Below are 20,100 nucleotides of genomic sequence, written 5' to 3' on the forward strand. Positions count from 1 at the left end.
AGTTTCTCCGTCTCTTTGTTCTAAATGCATTTTGCAAAGATGTCATTCATAAGGGTTAGAACAATTGCATTTAAAAAAAAGCTCTGTCCATTGACTACATTTTTTGAAAATATTCAGTAAGTCACTGTCTTGGTAGAAAGTCATTTAACGAACGTAAGTATTTGCTCAAGTATATTTCTTATTTCTATATACTTCATTTTCTGTAAAATTCAGAATTGATGTGTTTTTATCTATGAAATAGTCATATACTGTTCTGTAATAGTAAAATATAATTTGACAACAGATATGGAAATAAGGTTAGTAGTTTTGCCTTATCTTACAATCACGTCTCGGTATGTTAATATGATCGGCATTTGATTGGGTGTAGACTGGGGCTAAATGAAATGCGAATATACCTATGATATCTGGAGTGTGCTGACCCGTGCAGTTCATGTTACAGAAGTCTGAGTGACAGCAGCGTGAACATACTGGCACGTGACGAGTGTCTAGTGTATGCACCTCTCGCTTAGACGAACAAACCTGAAACAAGAAATATCTTTAAAAAAGATGGTCGGCGTGATGTAACTGAAGCACAAGTTATATATGGGCAGAAACCTGTATTTTAAATTTTTTTGGCAATGTTGAAAGGGGCCTCTGTGAAGTTTTGTATAAATGAGGACAGTAGTTCTGAAGAAGACTGTGTTTAGAAATTGTGGAGGGACACACGACGGACACCAAACAATCACAAAAGCTCACTTTGAGCAATTGGTGCTTAAAAGATGGTAACAGTAAGCAAACAATATTGAAATACGTTCTATACTTTATTTCTGGAATTGTTGGAAGCAACATGAACCCTTACCCTACTTCAGCTTATTATCAAATGTGTCTATCATTCAGAATATGTACAGTACTGTTTTCATCGAAAAGATTAATTTAAAATTTAGAGTCTAAAATTTAACAGTATCGGACATGTTGTTGTAGGTTAGTAATGATTTGCACTGGTTAGAAATTGTTGCTGTAATGCAGGGTAAGAGTTAATGACTGTATAAAACAAATAACCTTTTTGTAAAAACAAAACTTAAGGAAAGGAAACTTAACAAAACAGAAATAACTTAACAAGAAAACTTAACAAAACAGAAATATGTCCGGATGAGCAGATGAATATTTGGTTACGCACACCTGTTCAAGTGGTACGCATACAACCCGATGGTGCTGTACTTATAGAGGTTATAGATGACGAACGCGTTGTCATTTCACTCAGTGTCACACATGACTAAGAGTGAAGCATTTTCAGCATTTCCTCCAATCAGCGCCACTCTTACTAAATCTCTCATTATGGCTGAAAATACCGAGAATACCTTACCAAGCAATCCGATTGGTACATTATTCAGGCGGCATAAGGTCATACGAGGTCATAAAATCGTGCTTAATACGGCACGCCGAAAAACATTTTGTTTCGTCATATACAACCATAGTCTAAATTGTAAAGGAATTTACACAACAATTCATGAAGGTAACGAAAGACGTTTGCACATCGGTGTCTCTCTGTCTTATTCCAGTCCGGAAGCTTAACATATACATACAACAATATACATACTCGTTATTATGTCTATGCGGAGAAATTGCTTGAAATGATAGATCAACGCCACACATATAGGGAATGCACGACAACAAGTCAATTGCATACGAACAAATAAATAATTACTTCCAACATTATCAAGTTGCTTAATTTGATCCGCTACGCAATTGAAAGATGATGAGTGAACACTTATTGCTTTGTAAGATATTCTTTATATTAGATCTATATGTACAAAAAGAACACAAATCGCCTTTGATTGCTCAATTGTTACATGTGTACACTGACAGAGACTAGTATATGGAAAAAATGCAATGGTGTTGTGGTTCAATGGCAGGTACATTATTTGCAAATGGACAGACTTTAAAAAGTCCCCAGTAGAAAAAGTAGGGAATTATAGTCACATCAACTTGTCTAGCTATTTTGATCGCGGATGGAGACACCAGGTGCCTACCCGGGCAATGTTTCAGGCATGGGCTAGCACCTTGGTAGGACCAGCGACCTTCCGTAAAGCAGCTTGTTGGCTTCCCCACAACAAAGATGTAACAGTTGCTGACTTGTGCTAATGGATGTGGGATGTTGAAGAGCTGCAATATTATTTATAGCAATGTAAATCGCATGTACGGTGAATGAAATACGTTTACTCACTTGGTTGTTTGCACAGCCGAGGATGTAATGATGCTCACTGCCCCATTCATACTTCTCTATTTTACAAACCTGTAATACAATTCATTTCAATATTTCTTACATGAAGTCTCACAAAATTTAAACTTGTAATTCTTCCTTGCGGGATATAATCAATTATCATTTACTGTCATCACATTTCAAGAACATAACATCTATTTCAGTCTTTACATAATATTGTATTTAGTTGTTTTGCTGGATTTTAAGTACAATCTAGGTCATATGGCAACTTCCCAGTTTGATGATGTTGGAAGACCACAGGTGCCCATACGGGCATATTTTGCAGGCACCGGCGGATAAACGGCTCAAGCCAGCTGAATAGCTTCCCCTCATAACGACCAGAGCAGGGCTCGAGTAACAGAGGTAAGAGGTAAGTGACCTTAACCACACGGCCATAGGGGCCTATGTGCTGCATTTAGAACGTGTGTGGTGCAGGCTATCGGGAGAGCTTTGAAGCACAAATCGTCTTTTTAAATCAAATATTCATATATCATTGACTGTATGTAAGACCTGTTTACCTGGCCGGGTCGACACATTTGCACTGTCTGACAAAATTCGTGTTCCCCTTGATGTCCGCAGTCAAAACAGAAAGGCCCTCTGCTATGAAAGTCTGGCAGACCTTAACAAATAAAGCGTAACACGTATCAGTATTATTTCAAATTAAAAAATTCAGATGTTTAAAATGACTCTTCCGAAAATGTTATAGGAAAGCCTTAGGAGTGATATTATTGAATGATAGGACTCGCAGTTCGTATAATGAGCGTGTAGACATCCTGCCTGGCCTTTTGCACATATATTCACAAACTTTGCCGTAAACAATAAAGCGCAGTACAATTTACGGTAATATGGTTCTGATGTATGTTTTAACAATTTGCTCGAATGTTTGAGTTTGATTTAAATAACTAATATAAAAATACCCATTATTATAATTATTTGTGGTAATTTGGAGGACGTGGAAGTCAATTTCTCAGCTTTTTATCAAGTTCTTACAGTTAATTGTGTAATATACAGCATTTTGTACTGAACAAAATGTACAACTTCACTTCGTGGTATATACTTCGTATAATTTGGACATTTTAAAAGAAATAGTCCAGACATGCCTGCTGTTCGTTTACTAGCAGTGCGATATATAAAAATGAACTATATTTATGTTTTCCCGACAATATGCACAATGTATACTCTTCTTTTTATTAGGGTTAGACTCCATGAAAACTGTAAATAGCGTAACCCTGACAAGAGCGGATCGACGGACATAAAATGCAGCAGCAGTTCGCACCCTCTGCCAAAACAGAAGATGAAGGAGCAAGAAAAGACGCATCTCACAAATAAAATCTACGCTAAACGTGACAAGTATTTAGAAGTGAAACACTCTTACCGTCATCACCGCAACCGGCTACATTGCAGAAATTACCGTTACAGCACTGCTGACAATCGACCTGGTCGTCTCGGCTTTCACATGTCTAAATACATGAAATTCTATAAATAATTCTTTGAGGCTGTTACACAATATAATACTTATAATAATAACTTGTTCGTCCTATCTGTTTGATATCTGCATTTATTGTGGGGATGTGCAAGAAATAATGCTCTGTAAACTACTTGTTCACGGATGGGGAGCTACGCAGGGACACTGACAGTACACGTTTTACAGTTTGTAATGGGATATTTTTGTGGGATCGGATCGTTTTCTTGCTTCCATTAGAAAATATGTGTAAGAAATTTATCTAGTGTCTGTGGGATAATTACAAATATGTCCGTTGTCTATTCTCGCCTGATTCTTTAAAATACCATAGTCAGTTACCAGTCATGACTATACTCACATCCTGATTTCATTTTCTCTTCAATATGTAAGTCTCAGCAAATATGTCAAATAATATGTCAACATCAAGTTCGTTTTAAATAAATGAGAACATGTATATATGTATCATCAGACAGAAAAAATAAATTGTTTTGTGCAGTACGCGAATTAATATATACTGTAACGTTCATGGCTTTAGTACAAGTGAAGTAGACAAATCTAAACAGACAAATATATTATCCATTGCCATACATGACAAAAGTATGTTGATTTGAACTTACGTTTTTCTTCATGCACCCAGACCTGTACAGAACTACATTGTGACTTCGAGTATAGCTTTGAACAGCACATACCTGAAATTTGAAGCTTATTTTACCAAACATTAAGGCATATTGTTTCATCCACGTTTTCCGTATTACGGTATTTTTATAATTTAAAACTAAAACAGTACACCAGCAGGAAGTTGGCAGTTAGCAGTTGCAGCAGTTACAGCAGTTAACTGCTAGAACTGCTGGCAGTTACAGCAGTTAACTGCTACAACTTCCAGCAGTTACAGCAGTTAACTGCTACAACCGCCAGCAGTTACAGCAGTTAAACATTGCGAATGTATGAAATGTCAATAATTACAAAGCTGAAAAATAACAAAGCTTTCAGTAAGAATGTAACATCTATACAATGTATACAGTTTGAAGTAGCATAAACCTACGGATCACCGGAAGTTTGCACTGGAGTAGTACTTGCAGTTTTGCTGCTTTTAGGTTTTAATAGCAACTACGATAACAACATTCTTTATTCTATTACGAGTACAAACATTAAATTAACAGAATCCATGTTACTACTGTATTCCCAATTTTGAGGGGAACCATGTGTAGCTACGTTTATTTTTGAAATAATATCTAGCATAAACATAATTTTAACATAAAAAATATATAAACAATACACAGAGTATAGGGCCTACACCTGCGAAAGAATTCCACGAGTCTTGTCCGAGTGAATTATCCACGCAGCGTGTAACTGACTAGTATTGTTTGGATAATTAAAACATGGTTCCACTGATTATTATTTCGATCGATTGTAATATGTTCTTTTTTATGTAAAAACGTAGATGGAAGAATGGGGAAGCACTAGTTCACGTCTCATTTAAGGCACCAAATATTGTAGGTGGACACGTCACCGTGCAACGTGTATTTGTGCTAACAACGCTGAAAAAACGTAGGAGTGCGTAGAGTTCTATCCTGCGTACCTAGTAATCCATACACTGTGATTAAATTAGCTTTTAAGCGTAAAAAGCCTTTCATATGAAATAGAAGATTAAATGTATATATAGCAGCACTCTTTATTCGTACCTGTTAAATGTAATTTTCATATTAGAATCAAACTATCATTGCACATATCTAGTGCTCTGTCATTATACAGCATTAAAAAGCATTTTTTTCAGAAACATGTTGGTTCATCTTGAAAAAAATGTTACAGTTTTAAATTGTTGCGACATCAACCATTTCTGTCAATTCAGCATACAACGCCAACATCATGTCTTTGGTACTGAATTAATATTTACTTGACGGTACGACGGCACAAGGCAAATGCTTATCAATGTGTTGCATATCTGTTTTAGCGTTTTATTTATTTATATATTATGATTAAAGGTAAAACTTTTTTGAATTGGCAAATTTTAAGTCACATCTTTAATTGGAAAATTGGTCTTAAAAAGTCCGCATTAAATTAAAAAGGCAATTAGAATTAATTCTATGTAATTGCTTTACAAATTGTGTGCCGGTATATTTTTTGACGATATTATAATAAACTGTTCAATAATTGAAACATTTCGCGAAAATTTTGTTATATGTGGGCCTAAAATATTACATACAACCATGGCTTTCGGTGTCGGGGTCCAGTTCCGCAACAGTAGAAGAAACTGGGGTGCCACCGGGTGGTCGTTGTAAAGAGGGTGGACGCCCGACACGCCCGGGTGGTGGCCATCCTGGTTAAGGTCTGGTTTCCGAGCAAGGGTGGACTTTGGTGTTTGGCCGTGAAACGCTCGAAAACGCCTTTTCGCCTCCAGCAGTTGATTGCCTGGCCGTAACCGTAGAAGAAACTGGGGTGCCACCGGGTGGGCGTTGTAGAGGGGGTCCGTGCATGCGGACCCGGCATAGCGGCCATCCCGGTTAAGGTCTGGTTTTTTCGTGAGCGTGCGTCAAAGTCTGGGCAGAACGTAAAATGGCGAGTTTCGGTGTCGGGGTCCAGCCCCGCAACAGTAGAAGAAACTGGGGTGCCACCGGGTGGTCGTTGTAGAGAGGGTGGACGCCCGACACGCCCGGGTGGTGGCCATCCTGGTTAAGGTCTGGTTTCCGAGCAAGGGTGGACTTTGGTGTTTGGCCGGGAACGCTCTCCCCTTTTTTGACTTGCTTATATGCTTATTTCTAATGTTTCTCCAGCAGTGGGATAATCGCCGTGTAGTTTTGACTGAAGACACCTTGTTTTCACTTCGAAGGACAGGTTTTCAGTATAGGAAGCTATACCGGTATCTCGTTGCGTATCTCTCTCTAAATAGCATTCGCCTAGGTTCATATAATACCCCCCCCCCCCCCCCCCCCCCCCCCCACACACACACACACCTCCCCACACACACAAAATAATAATATAAAATAAAATGAGTCTAGGTAAATAGAATGATGACAGATGCGCTTTTCATCACCAAAGTATAATTTCCGTTAGATTTTGTAGTAGTAATGATTTCCTACTGCGTTTCACATGGTCTCCCGTTTTATCTATTTCTTTCACCCTAACTGTGATAAAGATTCACACTTATTCTGTCCACTTCCTTGAAAAAAAAGTAAGATTAAGGTGTTGTCGCGACCCTATAAGAGCTTGAACCTACAACCCCAGGATCGAAAGGCAAACACCTTGACATTGACTCCGTTTAAAGATTTTCTAATCAATCACTAGCCAAAATTAACTCCATGTGATCTCCAGTCGGGACTATCTTTTAATGCCGGGCAAAAGACAAAACCACATTGAACTTAAAAAGTGACTGCAACCAGTGATATTGGAACCTTGACACATTAGTTCCGCGCACACGATACTAGGGGAAAAAGACAACATTGTTCCGACAAGATATTATACGTACTATAACAATGTAATATCATAACAGTTACATTAATGTAACTACAATTTAAACATACTGAGGTCTTTTTCTTTATAAAGGTATTAGACACAATAATTCTATATAGAAATTTTGAAAAGACCGGTTATGTCAGGTTTTAAAAGGCTATAAAAGTATTTTCTATCAAAATGACATTATTTTATAACCTCGTGAAGTATTCTCCATTGTCTGAACATTGGCTGGGTATTTTTTATTTTAAAATTGAATAATTACAAATTGCTTCCATTTTAATTTGAAAATGAAGTAATCGCAATCTTGAGCACGCTTTTAACAGTTTTACTATAGATTTGTATAGGAAATATATTTCAAATATTAAAAACGTATTTCAATCGTTTTTTAACAAAATTTTATAACCTCGTGAAGTAATCTTCATTGTTTGCCCTTTATTTCAATATATTTTTTATCGATGTGATACAAAAACTTATTGCTTCCATTTCTGTTTGAAGTTGATGACTATGGTTTCTATTCAAGGGAGACTACTTTTGCCGAAACTGCTGGTGAATGTATTGGAATGTTGGCCATGCTTTTCTTTATGCTAATATGAAGTTTAGTAACTCTTACTTAATTCTGTAATATCACATGAATTAATTCCCTTTTATTCTGAAAATTTAATTTGTTTGTTTGTTTTGGGTTTTAACGCCGTTTTTCAACAGTATTTCAGTCATGTAACGGCGGGCAGTTAACCTAACCAGTGTTCCTGGATTCTGTACCAGTACAAACCTGTTCTCCGCAAGTAACTGCCAACTTCCCCACATGAATTATCAGAGGTGGAGGACGAATGATTTCAGACACAATGTCTTTTATCAAATCGTCACGTCGACCCCGTGATCCGTAGACCAACGCTCTCCCTACTGAGCTAAGCGGGCGGGCTTGTGAAAATTTAATTACATTTGATTACATTTGTTTCATAGCATATATACAGTTTGTTAGAATTACATATTAATAATTATTCTAAGAGCAATTTTATTTCTCTTTAAAGTGTAAAAGAATTCTGATGATGATATGAATAAAATATTTATTACTTATGAATATATTAATATGCTAATTTCATACCAGTTTAACTGTTACTGAAAGTTTACATAAATACTAATGAAATCAAAGCAACCAGGTCAGCAACTCTGACCCTACGTCTAGCATATTTGTTTGTCACAAATCCGTGGGTTACGGTCAGCCATTTTCTGTCATAACCTAGTGGATCACATAAATTTCTACATCCAAAAGGGTACAGCCAGCCCAATTCTGTCATAACCCTTATAGTATATGGTACATTATGGGTTACGGACGGCCCTCTTCCGTCACAACCCGCAAGTTCAAAGCAAAGCCTCATCTATGAACTGTACCTAGTATTCATGATTTTACTTGTCACATTTTATTTTATGATGTATTAACTTAGCTGTTCGCTATTGTTAAGGGTTTTGTAAATAAATTTGAAAACTGTTATTCAGCTTGGTTTTTACTTGGTCTAACTTTAGAGTAAACTTGATATACCTAGTGTACGAACCTAGGGTAGTAATCACCCTGCTGAAATATCTGCTCTTTGGAGCTATAGCATGGCTGGAAAGTTGCATGCTTAGTGAAACTTGAGTGAACTTGAGGGTTGCTAGTTAAGTGCATCCTACAGGATCAGCTTAAGTTGGCACTATTTTAAGTCTGAGCAGATGGAACGGTTACAATTATAAGGGAAGGCAATTCCGAGGAATTCTTTCTGATTAATTTCCCTTTGATGGACTATAACTTACAACTGGTAATACAAGTACCTGTAAACTGCTGCAACTGCCAGCAGTTGTAGCAGTTAACTGCTGTAACTGCTAGCAGTTGTAGCAGTTAACTGTTGTAACTGCTAGCAGTTCTAGCAGTTAACTGCTGTAACTGCTGCAACTGCTAACTGCTCACTTCACACCGATAAACAGTACGCTGTTGTATTCTGATTACTGTTAATTCACAAGTAGGAGAATACTGACCTAGATATCCCTTTGTATAAGGTTTCTTTATCATTGATATCCGGTCCATAGTTCGTGCTAATTGACCGGTCAATAATCAACACATGTTTAAGCATAAAACTAAAACTTTGATAATTAAGTTCTGATATCATGTAACAAAACTCTTTTTAAATGAACTGCGGGTCAATAGTCAAAACATTTAGGACCCCTGATACTTTTGACTATTGCCCAGCAAGCCATCCAATAAGTGTATATTACATAGTTATCCTAGAAATTATACTTGTAATGTACTGTTATGTTCAGAAAAGGCTAACTCTTAATGAAAGGGTAAACTTGAATCGAAACAAATGATTACTTCATCCTTAGTTTGACATCGTGTTACTCTGTCGCAGTATCGTAGATGAGACATGTCGTCGCACTGGAAGCACCACGTTCCATTTCCTTTTTTTAGATATACAAAGGAATAATATAGATAAAAAAGGCTGTTAAGCCTCATTTTGTCTCTAAATGTAAAAATACATTTATGTTTTAAGTACCACTTGATTTCTGGCCGGTTTGTTGGTTCAATGTCACTGGGGTATGTCGATTCAAGATCATTGTAAATGCAACCAAATGAGAAAAATAATTTTCGTTTAATAATTAGTCTACAAATAGCGAAGCATATTTTTGCAGGAGGTCAGTAATTGACATTATAAGTTTGTAAAGGTCAGGGTCAAACAGATCTAAATGTTTTAACTGACTGTGACGCTAATCCTGTTGAAAATTGTTGTTGTTGGATTGCCCCTACAGGAAGAGAAACATTTAATAAGGCCAAAATAAATTCTTTGTTTCCGGTAACATGCTCAAAAAAATTAGGGTAGGTAGGTCGGAAATTTTTTTTTTGGAATTTTTTTTTTATTAAAGGAGACTTTTCGGAAATTATTTTTGTGTCAAAAATGAATACAAATAAGGGGGTTATGCCTTTAGAGCATCAGTAGGTTGATTTCTGACATCACTGACCATGTTTAAAGCATAAAAAGTGCATTTTTGCAACTTTTTGTTAAAAAGTTGAAAAAAGTATTCTCAAAGGCCATAAAAACATTGATAAAAAACGGAAAGATAACACAAGATCTAAGATACATTTTTAAATAACAACACCATGGGCAGATAAAACTTTATTACTACAGCTAAAATAAAGTATTACATAATGGTTTATGCATTACGCAAGCAAACAAAGCAGTCATATGAAAAACACAACATTATGCATGAATACGTAAAATATACTCAGAACCACATAATGGTATGCAGATTATACAAGCAAACAAAAGCAGTGATAAGAATACACAACATTATGAATGATTATGTAATTATAATATGAACATGTTCAAACCCATGCATAGTAGGGGTAGGTAATGATAAAATAGATGTAAAAATTCCACAAACTATCATTATATTGATTGCCGTTGAACACATGCAGTTACTCATCGGATATTTTCACTTTCTCTAACGCCGTGGAAGCTGCTTGAAATTTAAATTCAATGCCGGGCTGAAGGTAATCGAAAACCGCAAGACTTTTCCAATCACCTATCGCCTTAATGGCCTCCAGGGGCACCCCGCAGGACAATAAGAAACTGCAGCCTCGGCGTCTAAGAGAATGAGAATTGTATTAGTTAGAGTGCAACTTAAAAGGCAAACATTTTTTCAATCTTGCCCTGAAATTGACCTGGCTTAATCTAGTTAAACGGCCATTTATCTGATATGCAAATAAATATTGAGACTCCGTAGGTTTTCCTGCCATACTAATGAACTTTATCATAGCCGATGTAGGGCAAAGCTGGTTTGACTTCATAAATTGCAAAGCAACCAGAAAAATCCTATCTGCATATTGAATTGTCTTAGAAGAACGAATGTTCATCACTCCCCCAAGTCATTACGCTTGCGACTGTGGTACTGAAAGTCAATATAGCAGAGAAACATTGACTTGGGTACCATGTCAATAGTTGGAGTACGTAAATTCAACTTAAGGTTAATCAAAGCTTACCACCACATAACAACATTCCAGGTAAAATTTCTCTGCTAAAACACAATCGCATCATAATTTGTAAACTATATCATACCAGCTAGGTATTCTTGATGGCTTTGGACTCCTCCGCTGGTATGTGTTGACTGAATTCCAGAAGGGGTACTTGTAACATGACCTGTTTCACATTCTACAGAAGGAAGGCGACACAGTTTCATTTGTTTGTTTTGCATTATTATTTTGAGTATTTATTTTTAAAGATAAAAACCATGTTTTCGCAAGCCTATCATATCAGAACGATTAATCTTTCCATAATTATATTAGATAACTTGCTGATAATGAGTAAGACTTATTGACTAAGAAAATTAGTATTAAAACATTATACTGAAATCTATCAATTATGCAAAAATCTTACTCAAAAAGGCTTAAACTGCCTTTTATGTAATTCTGACTGGATTGTTAAGGGATGATTCTTAAAGGAAGTACTGAATCTGTATATTACCAAAAATAAAACGGTTGGTGTTATACCTGGCGTGGAAAGGAGTAGCTGTAATGGATAACCGTATGAGTAGTAGTCTATTGATATAAGTCCATAGATTGAAGCTCCAAATGCCATTCCGTCCTGCTGGCGTAGATCAACAAAGATGCTGTCAGATACATTGATGAATATTACCGTATAGTCTTCCATAGGATGAGTCACCGAAAAGGTTTTCTTGGCAACATTTTCTATTGAGTTTCCGTTGAATAGCAACCTTTTTGTGTCGTTCGTTTGAACAGTTATAGCGATAGTGTTCGTACCACTCACAATTTGTTCTACTGCGATTTTGTATGTATCAGAATACTGCGAAACACCTTGCACAGTTGTCATAAATGGGTTTCCATTAATATTTTCAGTATCAAGGCAATATTGCATAACACTGAGCGGTTTGTTTGATAGAATGACGACAGGTTCCGAACCAAAAACTGCATCCATGTACGTTCCTTCGTCCACAAAGTCGGCGTAATGCTTGGTACTGTTGTAATAATGAATTTCTGTGTTATTTTCTTTTGCAAAAATCCTAACTAGAAAGTAGTTATGAGGATAAATAGGAGGGACGATGTACTTGTTTGTCCAGTATTTTGTAGGAATCATTTGTTCCACAATGTAATTGTAATCGCCAGTGCCGTAAGGTATCTGACTATAACCGGCTCCAGAAATAACAGCAACGGGTTTATTACTTGTTACAACAGCACCACTTACATCGGAGGAAAAAATCTGGTATGTTTCAAATTTTCTGAGGGTTGTATTAACTGACTTTATGCCATCTGGGTATTTAACGCGAATATCGGTATCACTGTAAACGCCTGCTATAAGTAGTTCACTGTTTGAGGCGTAAGGTCTGTATGATGCTGCTACGTATCTTGTAGATAGAGCCGATACAGGTAAAGCCAGAAAACCCTCTGTGTTATGTGGGTATCCCACAAAAATTGAAACGGAAATATTTACGTCAGAGAGAACCTCAATCCCTTTGAAATGCCGCCCTTGTTCAGTCTGAATAAGTGAATTATTCAAGACAAGTCTTGTATAGTTCTGAATCGTAAATGATTTATCGAAGTTTATGTACGGTGCAGTTATTCGAACCCGTGCGACTGTTACCAACAACGGGGTTATATGAACATAAACAGACGTGCTGGCTGCATTACCTGCTACACTTGGTATACCAAAGACGAATTCTGAACCGATGGATGCTGCAGAAAATAAACATAATTTTAAAAATGGATACGTGTTATAATTCATACAGTGTGCGTACACCACAAAATTACCGTTTGGTCCGCATATTTCGTAAAAGCGAACGCCGTGAATATATCCCTGGTACTACAAAGTTACAAATATGAATCATCTACTAACTGCAATTCAGTAAAAAGAGATGTATACACTTCTATGAAAAATAAAAAGTAATGTTAAATATCTGAAGCAATTCTCTTCACTACTTCTATTTCAGAAACGCTGAATACCATCCCTGTACATTTTTAAATGAAAATACATACGTACGTGTTTTTAAATAAGTGCATCCTCACAAAAAAACTATTAAAATTGCCACATAAAAAAGAAATGCACTCGGATCAAGCATCATTAAAATACACTATACAGTGTTTATTTACTTTTGTTTTGCACATACAGTATGACCTATCACGAACTCATATGTATCTCTCAAATCTCTGAAAGGTTCAGACATTTAATAAATCTATAAGAAAATAGCAGACTTCGTTTGATCGTGTCTGCTCATGAGAGATAACGAAAAGTGCAACACCACTTCCGCCCCCTAGCACTTGCTTAAGGCGGAAGTCTATTATAAAGACATATTGAATGGACTCTATGAGTCCCTAAAGACAAGAAAGTTCAGATGTTTGATAGTTAATAAAATCTGTAAAAAGTTCCTTTGGATATATAGAACACAATCGAACAAAATAATAGCAGTCTCAGTTTGTGGCGGCTATAAAAAGTATCCCTATACTTAGACTCGCTGTTGTTATATTTTCTGGTCCTTTGGGACCGTAAAGTACATTCGTTAAGGGCAATTACTCTATCTGATGTAGTGACTTGATAGGTTATCTGACCCTTTATCGTCACCATACAAAATCACATAGTCATTTTTCTGAAACAACTGGGCAGAATTACAGATTTGGTCTGTAGCACAGGCCTCTATATTTTTTTGTTAAAATGGTACCGCTTTAACTGTTTAAGGGGACCACCACAGCTACAACTAGAAACACATTTTAACAACTTCATCTCATGAGCCACTTGATGGATCTCGGCCAAACTTGGTCTGAAGCATCATTGTATGTACATGTATCTTTCATGTGGTCTACAGCAATCTTGACTAAACCTTTATCTAATTTACAAATTATTCTGCTTAGCTGAAGATGGGCTGCCAAAGCTTAAATCTAAAAAAAAAAAGACTTCTTTCTTATGAAATGTAGAAAGGATGTATACCAAACTTGTCAGAATCAAGGTCAAAGGGTTTAGGTCAAATTAGCAAAATAGAGTCTTGATGTTCTCTTATATATTTGCCGTTTTCAATTTTGTGAAGTGAAGCGAGCTCTGAAGAATATATATATTACGCTATTGACCAAGTTTGTAGTGTAAATGTTTTCAACACTTTCGTGTGCAGGAAAGCGTCTAAATGTAACTTTTTTTGAAAGGGGTCTATGCAAGGATGCTACATATGATTTGGGAATATTTGTCTAACGAAATCTTCTAAAAGGATTTCTGTTTTTTAAATAAATTAAAAAAGCAGAAACCCACAGGTCGCCCAACACGAAATAAACGAAAATGTTGCAGGCTCGGTTTGACTGAGCCTGTTCAAGGACGGTAGTGGATGTGCAAGCTACCGTCCACGCCCTCTAGCCCCGGGTTGAGCAGAACTCAACATTTACACATGTTATAAGTACCATAATGTAATTTAGAGACATCCGCAGATGTATTCATACGGCGGTGCACATGGAACCTTCAATGATGCATAATATTTGTTCATGAGAAGCTGTATAAAGGCTTTTTCGGTTTTGAGCTTTGGTGGCCCCTAAAAGGGGCAAAAAGGATCCATGTGAATATCTGAATAAATCTGAGAGAGGAAGATACCTTGATGCTACAGACCAAGTTTGGTGATTATTCATCAAGTGGTTCATGGGAATTTGTCTTTTAAAGGTTTTTGGCTATAGTAGCTCCTTAAAGCACCGTGTCTCAACGTATAGCCAGGGAGCCAAAAGTGCGAAAAGTGCATAGAAACAGGATTTACCTGTCCGGTCATGCTATAGTCAGTTTCTATACATATTATGAAAGTGCAAAGTCTCGAGGATCAGAAAAATTGGGCCTGCAAAACAAAAGCTCTTGCAAAATTTGAGAACATCAAGGGGAGATAACTCTGTATATTTGCAGTTTTTTAAGATTCAAATCGTTTTTTTACTAACAAAACCTGGCATCATGTTTCTAAAATCAGTTCAAATATATATTTCAACATTGCTTTTACGCATAAGGCTTATGATTTAAAACTTTGCAAAATGTACTGATTTTATTACATTTCATTAAAAAATTTGGCACCTAAAATACCAGAGAATAAAATAAAAATATTCAGCCTAAAATTTACAGTATGAAGAAGTAACCTTTAAAATGGTCTTATTTCTCAAAGTAATTTATAGATACCACTGCGAAACAGCCCGTAAGAATAGAAAATCATCTAGATACTCTAGTTCAGGTTTGGCCAAGAAATACGCGAATTCGGGGTATTTTATGTACCCCACCCACTTTATATAATGCAAAAAATGTATAATAAAAATATTCGACCAACAACCAAGAAGATAAATTCTTTTTATCACGTATACAATATAATCTATATTTTTGACCATATAAAGCTGGATGAGGGGTATTTAAAAGATTTTAAACAGAAAAAGTGGGTAGGAAAACCTATGTATTTTACAACCGATAATTAGAATAAACAACCCGTTATTAAATAAGAGCAACACTAATGGAAGTCGAAGAAGCCTTTACTTGCAAACTATTCATTTGGAAAGTAATTTATTTAAATTCTCTATAGTGCAATCTAGTTCAGGTTTGGCAAAAAAATATGCAAATCCGGGGTATTTTATATACCCCACCCACTTTATATAATGCAAAAAAAATGTATAATAAAAATATTTGACCAAAAATCAATGAGATATATTCTTTTTATCACGTAAACAATATAATCTATATTTTTGACCATATAAAGCTGGATGAGATTTGGATGAGATTAAAAGATTTTGAATAGAAAAAGGGGGTAGGAAAACCTATGTATTTTACAACCGATAATTAGAATTAACAACCCGTTATTAAATAAGAGCAACACTAATGGAAGTCGAAGAAACCTCTACTTGCAAACTACTCATTTGGAAAGCAATTTATTTAGATACTCTATAGTGCAATCTAGTTCAGGTTTGGCTGAAAAATACTCAAATCCGGGGTATTTTATGTACCCCACCTACATTATATAATGCAAAAAGTCCATAATAAAAATATTCGACCGAAATAAAGGAGATATATACTTTTTATCACGCATACAATGAAATGCATATTCTTGACAATTTAAAGATGGATGAGGGTATTAAAAAGATTTTAATAGAAAATAGGGGTATGGTAATGATGTGTTTTACAACATGTATAGTTAGATTTAACAACCTTTTTATTTACCATCGGATAAATACGAGCAACACTAATGAAAGGGATGAAACCTTTACTTGCAAACTATTCATCTGAAAAGAAATTCATTTTAATACTTTTCGTGCAATCTAGTTTAGGGTTGGCGACAAAAAGCGCAAATCCGTGGTATTTTATGTACCCACCCACTTTTTATAATGCAAAAAAATGTGTAATAAAAATATTCGACCATCAATCAAGGAGATATATTCTTTTTGTCACGTATACAATTTAATCTATATTTTGACAACTTAAAGATGGATTCGGAGTATTTAAGGATGTACGAGCGAAATTTTTTTAACGCTAAGAATTTTTTCATACTCTGTGAGCTTGAAGAACATTAGTTTCTAAGACAAACAAGAGCAGAAAAAACATAGGTCACCGAACTCGTTTTAATTCTATAGGGTATTTTCTTCACCCACTGTTTACGCATTTCTGAAATTTTGTAAAATTGAAAAAATGTTGGTACTTTATAAAACATATAATATCCTACTAAATCTTATAGGGATTTCATGTCTTTCAGGTTAATATGAATATATGGTGATGTCAGTATTATATAAGCATAAATGTCACTAACAAATCTCTTTAATTTTTACATGTTGACATAATTACCCCACCCACTTTATTTTCAATGGAAAAAACGTATTTAGATCTACAAAAAAATTCTGACGTAAAGATTTTTAAAATATTTTGCAGCATTAATGACACACAAAAATGCTTCAAAATGGAAAGAAAAAAAGTTGGGGTCACCGTGCATCTAAGAGATTTATTAAGAAAAAACTGTTAAAAAGTGGTGAATTTTGATATTTTTTGTTCTTTTTGTTTTAATTTATATTTTCTAGATAATATAAAGTGCTATCTTGAAAACTTTCATTTTATTTATAGCTTAACATTATATGTATCAGTCAGAAAAATATCAAAACCAAACCTGATCTACTTTAATAGATATTTGTTTGTTTGTTTGTTTTGGGTTTAACGCCGTTTTTCAACAGTATTTCAGTCATGTAACGGCGGGCAGTTAACCTAACCAGTGTTCCTGGATTCTGTACCAGTACAAACCTGTTCTCCGCAAGTAACTGCCAACTTCCCCACATGAATTATCAGAGGTGGAGGACTAATGATTTCAGACACAATGTCGTTTATCAAATAGTCACGGAGAACATACGCCCCGCCCGAGGATCGAACTCGCGACCCAGCGGTCCGTAGACCAACGCTCTTACCTACTGAGCTAAGCGGGCGGGCTTTAATAGATATTTGAAATTACCTACCCCTACCCCATTGTAAAACTAAATCATACGTCAATTTTAGGCAAATGCCAGCCAAAAATAAGGGTGAAATTTTTTTTTCGCAAAAAGCATAATATATTTGGTTAGATGGTACATTATTAGCCATATTTTGATTATTTAGCATTAATTTTTGGCAAAACTTTTGTTAGAAAGCAATATTCGAAGAAACATTTTTCAAAATGGCGGATATCCTGAAATAAAACGCTCGTACATCCTTAAGAGATTTTAGATTAAAAACAGTAGCCAATAATTAGAAGTAACAACCTGTTCATAATGATGTGGCAAAATGCAAGCAACGCTACCGAAAAATACTGAAACCTTTACATTCAAACTTTAATTTTTTACTATCTTATTTGAATTAATATTAACTTTCTTTGCAAGTTTGTCAAAACCCAAAAAAAGAAGTAATTGATTTAACCAACCCACCTTGAATAAGGCAAATGATTATACCATAGGGGCAAAAATAATGAAGCGAAAAATGCACGGAAAGCGATATTGCTAGTCCGATGTTAAATGCTGATTTATTTGGAAAATTCGTGACTGCAAAACTTATCCAACTGCTAAATGAAAAGTCAAGGGCAGTTACTCCTCACTAATTTTAAAACACATCTTAGAATTATTATTAAGGTGATTTGCCCAAAATATGAGCCGCGCCATGAGAAAACCAACATAGTGCATTTGCGACCAGCATCGATCCAGACCAGACTGCTGTTCGCTGACGGTTTCTCTAATGCATGGATCCGATCTGTCAATCAAACCAATAATATTGGCCAATAAGATAAAGCGTTTTCCGTCGATCCGTAGACTTTGTTGCTAAGGCGCCATTGTGTCTCACAAGCTTACCGTAACTAAGTACCTACAGACTGTAAAGTTCTAAATAAAAACAGCATTCTTTTACGTTCTCGAGATGCTTTACATATAAAATGAAAATATGACATCTAGAAATAAGAAAAGAAGTGACCACATGTAATAAATAATTGCGAAAACCGATGTAGCATGTTCATTTATCAAGTGTATCATTTCAAGAAATTACAGCTATTTTTTAATTTGTTCTCAGACAGGTGTTACAGGATTTTCATTCGATGTTTCACCCGAGAAAACGAAATTCTTTAAGGCAAATAAAGCATACATGTGAACGGCGATCTCCAAATTTCGTCCACGCTCTACACATTTTGTATAAGAAATTTAATGCTAAATATTTGTGAACTGATTTTTTGCTTCTCTCCTAATGTCAGATGTAATGTCGAATGCATTATCATTATTAGTTTCAGCAACACTCAACAGACTTTGTGTAAGAATTTAAATGCTAGATATTCCGTGAATGGATTTTTTGTTTTTCTCCTTAAGAATATCAGAAGTAATTTTGAATGCGTTATTCAAGTTTCTTGCCTTATTTAATGTTGCAGATGGTGCGTGAACCAACTGAAACGAAGAAAGATTGTTATGAAAATGATGTTGGTTGCGTTACCACAATTAGAAAAAAAAACTTGTAGCCAGTTACAAGAGGAGCCATACAACAATAACGCCTAACTAACATAAATTGATGTTCTGATTATCTATTTTTATAGATATAAATATGTATTTTTTCATGGGAATCAGCATACATTCGGAAGAAGGTGTTTCTGCATCTTTTGTCCAACTTGCTATGTATATATTTCGGAATAATGTCTGAGTGCGTTTGTGCGAGTGCATGAGTGTTTTAATATCGCAATGAGCATAAAATTCCGTAACGAGGTATAGACATATATTTCTTAACTTTCTTGTTTCCAAAATACAAATCTCAATGAATATAGAATTAACATGCGTTAAATGATCGTATGGCTTCTTTATTTAATAACCACTTAGATGTCCATAAATATCATTGTGTACAGCTTGTAAGAATTATGTCAATTTGTAGCAGTGACTGATCAAATAATAAGATAATTTAATTAATGACATGAATAAATGTGTCGCATATTGAAAAACGTTAACACCTGCTGATTTGTTACTTCTTTTCAATATAAACATGTATTATCAATTACAACTAACAGTATCAGTCGAGTCTCCAGGAGATTACAACATATTAAAATAAAATACAATGATTTTAATTCACATTTAAATAATATAGTGGTACTTATTCGCAAATATAGAAATGAAAGAAATTTTGAATCATCATCTATCGGTTGCGTAAAAGCAAACATATCATGCACGAACATATAGAATTTACAACGCGCAGGTATTATTCAGTGAAATCAACAGATTCAACTTTAATTTATTTATAGATATATTCCTCTTTGCAAGGACGCAACTGTATCGTGATTTCTTTTTATTATATGTATTATACTTTATACCAATAGTCTGTGAACATTTTGTGCGGTCCCAAAATAAACAAATTTATCAAATTCTACGACTTTCATATTTATGAAGACCTTATTAGCACCGACATTTAACAGCTACATTTCATCACTTTTCTTAACGGAATTAATG

At 35.3% G+C, this 20,100-nt stretch overlaps 1 protein-coding gene across 1 annotated transcript in view; it reads right to left on the minus strand.

Moving 5' to 3' along the window:
* Positions 1–395: 395 nt before the first annotated feature.
* The window catches only part of LOC128553733 (IgGFc-binding protein-like), a gene marked incomplete at its 3' end in the record, with an annotated part of 39,260 nt that continues 19,555 nt past the window's right edge, over positions 396–20,100 (minus strand). The window contains exons 3-10 of the mRNA XM_053534909.1: positions 11,668–12,867; positions 11,237–11,329; positions 9,496–9,581; positions 4,319–4,390; positions 3,615–3,699; positions 2,758–2,858; positions 2,204–2,272; positions 396–519 (exon numbers count right to left, since the gene is read on the minus strand). Coding sequence (XP_053390884.1) covers positions 396–519; positions 2,204–2,272; positions 2,758–2,858; positions 3,615–3,699; positions 4,319–4,390; positions 9,496–9,581; positions 11,237–11,329; positions 11,668–12,867 — 1,830 coding nt within the window. The remainder of the gene's footprint in view (positions 520–2,203; positions 2,273–2,757; positions 2,859–3,614; positions 3,700–4,318; positions 4,391–9,495; positions 9,582–11,236; positions 11,330–11,667; positions 12,868–20,100) is intronic.

Source organism: Mercenaria mercenaria, unplaced genomic scaffold (genome assembly GCF_021730395.1).
Source record: "Mercenaria mercenaria strain notata unplaced genomic scaffold, MADL_Memer_1 contig_4259, whole genome shotgun sequence".
In the NCBI taxonomy this organism is placed as follows: domain Eukaryota; kingdom Metazoa; phylum Mollusca; class Bivalvia; order Venerida; family Veneridae; genus Mercenaria; species Mercenaria mercenaria.